This window comes from Pundamilia nyererei, unplaced genomic scaffold, assembly GCF_000239375.1.
Source record: "Pundamilia nyererei isolate P.nyererei 1_Seehausen unplaced genomic scaffold, PunNye1.0 scaffold00283, whole genome shotgun sequence".
Taxonomy (NCBI): domain Eukaryota; kingdom Metazoa; phylum Chordata; class Actinopteri; order Cichliformes; family Cichlidae; genus Pundamilia; species Pundamilia nyererei.
In genome coordinates this window covers 573,520-582,794 of record NW_005187684.1, presented here as the reverse complement: position 1 = coordinate 582,794, position 9,275 = coordinate 573,520, and the positions used below count along the sequence as shown (strand labels likewise).

Below are 9,275 nucleotides of genomic sequence, written 5' to 3'. Positions count from 1 at the left end.
CACACACACACACACACACACACACACACACACACACACACACACACACACACACACACAAAATAAACACATAAAAAGACGATGACAAAACCCAAAATGCCCTAATGAGCCCTCCTGTGCACATCCTGAAAATGTGCACACACTAATTAACCAGTGTGCTGACCTGCAGCAAGCATGTATGAAGCCTCATTAAAATGAACACATTTCAGCCTTGTGTATTATGTGAAATCTGCAAGATTATGAGAAGAAACTGAATTCTTTTTATGTAAACAGAAAGAATTTCGTGTTACATGTATTCGAGGGCAGCATCAGCCAATTTGGAGAATAAGAACATATCAGACTGGGTGTTTATACATATTTGTGTGTATCTACTGAAACCAATACTTACGTTGCGGAAATCCCTGAAAGGGACAAACTGCACAATATCCCGAACAGCCTCCTCTCCTGTGCTGGACCTCAAAACGCTGGCGTCCCCATCCAGGAACTCCATGGCGGCAAAGTCGGCATTGCCCACGCCAATGATGATGATGGACATGGGTAGCTTCGATGCCTGCACAATAGCGTCGCGCGTCTCATCCATATCGCTGATGACACCGTCTGTTATAATGAGCAGTGTAAAGTACTGCTGCAGAGGGGAAGAAGGATGGTGCGAGAAAAAATGAGAAGAATTAGCAAACAACAAAAAGTTATTTTTAGTTGAGCTCTTGAAGATGAATCTACAACTACAAAAAGACTTGAAACACAAATTCAGTAATGATCATTATGCTGTGAATAATGGTAAACAGAGTCGCATATTGCGGATGAAGGGGAAAAAGAGTGCTAGAAAAACAAAACAAAACAGATATTATTACGAGTGATGGTGAAGAAGAGTCAAATACAACGCAGAAATAAAGCCTTTCTGCATTTCATCAAGCTGAACTCCATCTGAACTCCATCTGTGCCAATGAAAAGAAAAAATCATGACAAAATAATGGAAGTGAAAGATAAATGGCTGGATTTATTGTAACTTAGTTTCGGCGTTAAAGTAAATTCAGATCAATTCAAGATTATTTCTATAGCATCACAAACACAGTTGCCTTAAGGCACTCCAAGATAAAGACTACCGTATTATTGAGACCCCAATAGGCAAACACCTGGCAACAGTGAAAAGAAAAAACTGAGTTCTAAAAGAGTAAGAAAACTACAAAACAAGAAAAAAGTAGCCAAACAGATGAGAACAAGACTTGTGGATGAGCATAAGATTATTTGCATTGTAGTTGCCTCCCAGGATGCTCCCAGGAGACCTTCATGCTAACTTCTAGTCAACTTTAACAAAATTCATAATTCAAATGTTCACCCTCTATCAAAATATAGATATGAATGTAGCTGAGGACCCCAGGCTGACCAAAGCACCTTTGAAAAATGGTGGGGGGTGGTGTTACGAGTCCAGCATGTATGGGTGCAAATGTGTCTTTGCTGACAGAAGAAAAACAATAAGGATGCATCAAAACTCAGTGGACGACGTTTCATCACTGAGCAGGATGCAGAATGTGTTTAAAAAGCTACATCTCCAATAGTTCTTTCTGTGTTCTGATGCAAATGTATTTAAAAAGAAGAAGAAGCTAAGACTACATGCTTTAATGTGGGATTATTTTATAACAAAAAACCCAAATAAAACTGTCCAAATACATAACTGCTGGACTATATCTCTCTCTGGCACAAAATAGCATGCGTCAATTCTGCATAATGAAATGCAAATGGTTGTCCTACGATGAGAACAGACAAGGTGACGATGCACACTGACTTTTCTTGGAAGAAAATCGCACTTCCACGTGACACGCAAACAGCCACACACGCGAGGACGACTCTGAAGCCTGTCTCTTTAATGTGCTAACAGCAGCGCTCATTAGAGAATCATTATCACACAGACAGACAGGGTCGCTCACACACTGAGGCACGCACAGACTGCGCTGGCCTGCAGCCTGGGTGTGTACGCGTGTCACTGGCAGGAGCGTGATCATACACACTCGCACAGTCTGCAGTCGCAGGTTCTCTCATTATCTGAGAAACAGAAACGCCAAGGCTGAGGAGTAGCTGATTTGTGAAGCCTACCCACTGACTTTCTCCAACACACACCAGTCTAACCAGTAACTCAGCGTGTAGCCTGTGCGCACGCACGCACGCGCATTTGTGCTGCAGCTGTTACATCCTCATTGTCTGTTATTCCTTCCTAATTTCAACCCGTGTTTGAACTCGCTGTAATATAAGACAAGAAAAGGGTCTGCAATCATTTCCTTACAGAAACAAAAGGATTCTGGCGCACAACACACAGACGAGTACAAGCCTTTGTGTATTCTGCTCATGTATTTTTTCTCCACAGGGTGACAGGGTACAATTAGGGACAAAAAGCACCGTGGGAGCATAATGATACCCAGCCACTACACTCTCGTCACATATAGGCAGTAGGAATGCCAGTGGATATGTACTGGAGAAGGACATGTATATGTTTAAAGTTTGTAGATCCCAAACTTCAGCGAGTGCTGCACATCTATATACTCATACCAATGACAACATCACGTGGAGCCTTATGCATGAGAACACTGTCTCTGCTCCGGTGCTTTTTGTTTGTTTTTGTATACTCTATAGTGTTTAAAAAGCAGCAGAAGAGCAACGTGGCATAATCCTGTTTTTGACACAAAGATAAATATCATAAAAGGAAGTTACGATAAATCATAAGAATGTGTCGGTCCTGGTGTTCGAGGAACACTCTACCAAGAAACGCTGCCAAAATAGAACGTCTTTTTTGGATGTGTCATAGAGCCTTAGGGTTGCTCTTATTTTGGGTTTTAGGTGTTAGCTTCACTGACATATAATAAGCCACTGGAAGTACAGCATGTTGCAGTTCAGTCGTTTTTTTGCATGAAAGCCAATTCAGATCAGGCAAGCTCAGCTGAAATATGCTCTTCATGACTTTTTCTGCTGCTAAAGGTGTTTGGGATGTATATGTGTCTCGAAAGTACCCAGCATTACAGTAGAACTGCTGCAAGCACAACTGCGCTTATGATAAGATCGCTCAGGCTATCTAAAATGAACTAAAAATAAAAGATAAATAAAATAAATAATAAATAAAATTTTATTTATATAGCACCTTTCTAGACAGAAATCACAAATTGCTGCACATAAGATAACAAATAATAAAAGGGTAAAACAGACAATATAAAACAGGCAGAAATTGAACCAAAAACAGTTTTAAAAAGGTGAGTTTTGAGTTGTTTTTTGAAAACAACTACCGAGTCCACAGTTCTTAATGTATGAGGGAGAGAGTTCCATAGTCTCGGGGCCACGGTGGCAAAAGCTCTGTCACCCTTAGTTCTCATTTTAGTCTGTTCTATAGCAAGTAAGCCCTGATCAGATGAACTCAGGGACCTGCTAGGGACATAGGGCTGTAGCAGATCGGAGATGTAGGGAGGTGCCATTCCATGCAAGGCTCTAAATGTCAAGACCAGGATCTTAAAATGTACTCTAAATTCAACAGGAAGCCAGTATAGCTGAAATAGCAATGGTGTCACATGTGACTACTTGGAGGATTTTGTCAACAGTCTAGCTGCAGCGTTTTGCACAACCTGCAGACGATCCAGAGAACCTTTGCTTAGACACATAAACAAAGAGTTACAATAGTCCAAGCGTGAGGAAATAAATGCATGTATAGCAATCTCCAGTTCAGGGCGAGATAAAATAGGGCTTAACTTAGCCACATTTCTTAAATGATAAAAACAAGACTGAACCAGAGATTTCACATGCCCATCCAATGTAAGAGTCGAGTCAAAAGTGACACCTAAATTCCTGATAGAGGATTTAACATTCACAGAAAGAGGACCAAGGGCTTTCACTATCTGGGATACAAATCTGTCCGGAGCACATATGAGGACTTCAGTTTTCCCCTCGTTGAGTTGGAGGAAATTTACAGCCATCCAATGTTTGATAGAATCTAAGCAGTCATTTAAAAGCTGAAGCTTAGATAAATCCTGGGGCTTAAAAGAGATGTACAACTGAATATCATCAGAATAACAGTGATAAGAGATGTCCTCAAAAGAGCCCATTAAATGCTGGAATGGGAGAAGATATATTAAGAACATTAAAGGCCCCAAAACCGAACCCTGAGGGACATCACAAGTAAGGGAGGTAGAAGATGACCTAAAATCGGGGACCACCACAGAAAAAGATCGGTTATGTAGATATGAGGAGAACCACTCCAAGGCAGTACCCGATACACCAACCCAATGTTTAAGCCTTTCGAGGAGGATGTGGTGGTCAACAGTGTCAAAAGCCGATGATCACAGACAAACTTTAAACAAGTCCATCCAGCAGCGACTGATTGAGTCCTACCCAGAACCGAGCCACTGGCACGAGAATGAAAAAACAAGAAGCCTCCCTGGTCAGTGTCTCAGCTGCAATGAGGTGTAAGATAGAAGAAGCTAGGACAGACGTCGTCACTCCAGTCTGCCACCTTCCTTCCTGACACGCTGATCTACATACCAGGAGACCGAGCCAACAGATGCACACACTTGTTAGCTCCGTCAGCCATCAGTGTAGATAAATTGTGAGTATCAACTTCCCTGACAGGCATTCCCTGTCGACTATTACTGGTTAGTAAATAAATATTAGTGTAATGTTTGCATTTCTCTGGTGTGAGATATGACATATGTATACATATGGCTACTAAATTGAATGAAGGGAAACTTACTAACTGCACGCCATAAAGGGCAGAGCACCATCGAACAGCAAAAGCAGAAAAATGACAAAAACTGAGATTGAATCAAAAAAGAGCCTAAATACCTGTGACACAGAATCACAATAAAACATAAGGTGAAAGAAGGCATCAGTCAGTCGACGCCCACAGACTCCCATGTTTGGCCTATATAGATAGTTTACAGACTTACTAAGGTGAATGTTTATTTTTTTATAACTCTGTGTGTCCTTAAAAAATGTGAGGAAACTGGGTAAATGGAGGCCCAAATAAGAAGTGGCAGGCCTACAAACTATCTATGGCAGATTAACTGTATTTAAAAGTCATGTACAAGAAACAGGAAAAATCCAGTAAGCCAGATCTGACACAGTACCTGAGAGATTCATCTGGCCCTTCGACTAATCCGTCTACTGCTCATTAGGTTTAGAGGGCGATTAATAGGACCAGGTAGATTTGGGTTTTTTAGCTCTCAAGATATTTCAGTGCAAACCAAATGAGTTTGTAATCATTAAAAGTAAATAAATAAATTCAACTTTTCCATAAAGTATGAAGCTATAAAATATCAAAGTGAATGAGCGCCTTCCAGCACAGTCCTAATTTGATTCTTGGCATCCAATCAGAAATGTCTCTTTTTTTACATTTACTTTTAAAAACTATCAAAATTAACTTTGATTTAACTTTAATTTCATCGGTGTCTTGGACATAAAAACCTGCATATAAAGAATCGCTGATCAAATCTAAATTGTAAAATGAAGTTTTAAGAAGTTTTTGCTTTTTTTTTGTTGAAGTAGAATTTCTATTGAGTAAAATAATTGTCTCTGTTTCCAGGAATATACAGTAACATAACGTGCTTCATCCTATGTTTTTATGGTTCTGCTTACACTTTAGCTTTTATGTTTTAATCCACAACTACTATTAATCAGACTGCAATGGACTTGAATGGGAATAAAGAAAATACTCAAACAATTGATCAAAGAAATCACAACACATATACATATAACATGCAATCTGTTGGGTATATGGTCTCTCTGGATTAGCAGAGAATCACACAAGCAAAAATAATTTCCATCCCAAGTCAAAGGATTACCTAATACCTGGATCCTCTATTATAATCTTTCAAAATATGAATTAATTCACAGGTAGAGAGGGGACCTTTTGACACTCATGAATAATACAGACTTGCTGTATTTTGTACTTTGCATGAACAACAACTGAAACTGACATTCTAATTTCAAGCATACAAATGCAAAACTCATACGGACATGAACAAAAACCCACAAACATCACGCTAACATGAGATTCAAAATAATTCATTGAATAATTTCACATTAAATCAAAGTTTTATTTTATATTTTGATAATCCCTTGCAACGTTATCATAGGTTTGGAGACAAATGACTGGAGGGAGCTCTTTAGAGTGCTTGGGAAACGTTCAGTTTTAAAGAGAAAGAAAATTATTTAAATGGAATGTCACAAAAATTGCATTTATACGTTTTTAAAATGGAAATGACAAGATTGAAATTTATACAATATTACATTTCACTATAATTAAAGACAAAAAAGGCAACCAGCCCCCTCAAAAAAAAGGTACAAACTCAAGCTAAAATAAGACTTTTAATGTCCTTAATCAAAATCAATTAAATTAGGTACCACTTCCATTAGAGGGAACCCTGCTTGACCTTTGCCTTCATTAAAAAAGCTTAACAATCAGAAAGAAATCGAATTAGGTTTCCGAGTAGCCTGAAATTTTCAGTCAGTGTTTAATTTCCCCAGACGACGACATGTATTGATTTAACTGCTTATGTGACCTTTCCTCTCTTTGTTCCTTAATTTCCTTTATAAACTAAACTGGGTAGCATCACAGAGAGTACATGTGTATTTCTGAAACTGTTAAGCGCAGCACAGGTGTAGACATTCCCTCTGTGCTTTGGGCAATGTCAGCTCTAAGCTGTGCTAGCTGCACTAACTCAGGGTTCGTTCACATTTGAAGGAAAATTAAAACCTTTAATTGTCACACCTGAGCTGATTTTAACAGATTTGATCTCCTTCTGGTGTAGTTACACAATGCTATAAACATGACAGTGTTGGAATTTCCACGTTCTTGAGAATGCAAGGGTCTGCTTAGATCCAAGGGAAGTAAGGGCTCTGCGTGCCTGCCCATGTGGCAGCAATTTTTTCATGACAGGCACTACACGGGAACTGACTAACTGAATAGCCCCCAAGAAAAAGTAAAAAGTATAATAGAGCAGCAGCAGCGTCTGCGTCCACGTCCGCAAGCAAGTATAATCCTGGCCTCAGAAAATCATTGTCAACACTTCCTATTTCTTTTTCTGTCGTGAGCCTGTCCTATGTTGTTGTCACTCTGTGCAGCCACAGCTGTAGCGAAGTCGCTGTCCATCACTACAGATGCTCCCCTCTCAAGGTCGAGGCACATCGGTCCTTGTTGGATGACGTAAAACATCACTACCTGTGGTCCTGCATAGAAATGTCACTCCAGATCCCTAATGTAAAACTCTGGTATACCGTGAAATAGGGACAGTACCTGGGACTAGCGGGCTAATTCAGCACTGTATGCGGTCCTTCATAAAGGGCTTGAATGATTCAATGTAGGAATCCAGTTTAGGAATTTATCTGCTGTGTGTGGTGGCTGAAAATTCAAATATAGAAAAGAGTAGTTTTTTTTTTTTAGAATGATTTCTTTGTTTCCTTAGGTTGTGAGAGATACCATCCATCCAACCACTGTCTTCCACTTATCCCATTCAGGGTTGCAGGGGGGCTGGAGCCTATCTCAGCTACTATAGGTAACATAGATAACAACAGAAAAAAAATCTTTCAACATTTTTACTTTAAATTTTTAATGTAACACTTATACACTCCAGCTTTAAAATGTGCTGTCTTTACTTAATGTAGAATTGGTAATAATAACGGATTGCATTTATATAGCGCTTTACAATTCCACTATTCTTTCACACACTGATGGAGGCGAGCTACAGTTGTAGCCACAGCTGCCCTGGCTACAACAGAAGCGAGGCTACCATATCGCGCCATCGTCCCTCTGGCCAACACCAGTAAGTGGCACGGTCACCCGTGGTTCAGGAGGGAGAGGCTATATACAACAAAATTGACATAAGTACCATTTATTGACATAAATGGTACTTCTGTTTTAGAACTGTTGTATATAATGACAGCTGGGATAGGTGAAAGCATGCCTCTACCCCCCTCCCCTGTATAGAAAAAGGCCAGAAAAATAGACAATAGTGAGCAGCAGTTCTCTGGGCAAAAATGGCTTGTTTATGCCAGAGGTCTTTGAATGGCCAGACTATTAAGAGCTGATAGGAAGGCAGCGGGAACTTAAATAACCACGTGTTACAATGAAGTGCAGAAGAGCATCTCTGAATGCACAACACTGGAGGCCAAAACAAGTGTCCCTCCTGTCAGCTAAGAGCAGGAAACTGAGGCTCACCAGAACTGAACAGACTCAGAATCCTGCATAAGCATTCGCTCCTCATGACGAAGGGGATACTTCCTTGGCACATTACGCAGAACCTCAGTATCAACTGTATGATAAACACCGCAGCATACCTCCATTCCTCGTCTTAATACAATGAGTTCACTGTAATCAGATGCCCTCCACCAGATCTCAACCCATTAGAGCCCCTCTGGGATGCTGAACAGGAGATTCAGATCATCAATGTGCAGCAGCTGCAAATTCAATCATGTCAATATGGACCAAAAGCTCTGAGGAATGTTTCCAGCACATTGTTAAATCTATGACTAGGAGAAATAAGGCCGTTCTGAAGGTAAAAGAGGATCCTGCCCGGTATAATAAGATGTAACTAAGTGAGCAGTGATATATATAAAGTTACCAAACTCAGTATGTATATGTAACCTACAGCCTTGATGGACAGGTGCGCCAAAAGAAGAGAGCGTTCTGACAGATTGCAGTGAAAGTCTGGTTGTGTTTAAGCTTGGATTTGCAGTGGTTACAGTTAGAATCAGCATCTGCGTTTGGGAATACACAAACTCCTCTCTGGCAACACAGTCAACCTCTCAAACAAGATAGAAAAGTCAAGCTGATTGTGGACTACAGCCTGCTTTTATATATAAATAGTTTTATCTGTGGAGTACAGTGTCTTGAGAGGTTTAACTAAAGAACAACTAAGAGTGTAAAAAGCAGGTAAATAGGTAAGTTGTAGTCACCCACCGCTGCTTTCTCCTGTTGAAGGGCCTGAGAAGCAAAACGTGCTACATGGTTGATGATTGGAGCAAAGTTTGTCGGACCGTAGAAACGAATGTGAGGGAGACACGCAGAGTAGGCCTGGGCAATGCCCTCCACACCTAAAGATGCAGAAAGGCAGAGAGAAACAATTTAGACTCAAATACACTTTAAATGTGAAGATGAGCTGGAAATAGTGAGGGCAGGAAAGAAACAGAGAGAAAAGCAAGAGGGAGAGAGGTTTGTAAAGTCCTGGGAGAGATGGGAAAAAGTTTATATAGAGTATTTCAAGGTCAAAATTGAAAACTAGACATAAGTCTAGACACAAGTCCTA

At 40.2% G+C, this 9,275-nt stretch overlaps 1 protein-coding gene across 1 annotated transcript in view; it reads right to left on the bottom strand.

The window, feature by feature from the left end:
• The window catches only part of cpne2 (copine II), a 55,110-nt gene that overhangs the window by 2,595 nt on the left and 43,240 nt on the right, over positions 1-9,275 (bottom strand). Inside the window, exons 14-15 of the mRNA XM_005750650.1 lie at positions 8,930-9,063; positions 389-625 (exon numbers count right to left, since the gene is read on the bottom strand). Coding sequence (XP_005750707.1) covers positions 389-625; positions 8,930-9,063 — 371 coding nt within the window. The remainder of the gene's footprint in view (positions 1-388; positions 626-8,929; positions 9,064-9,275) is intronic.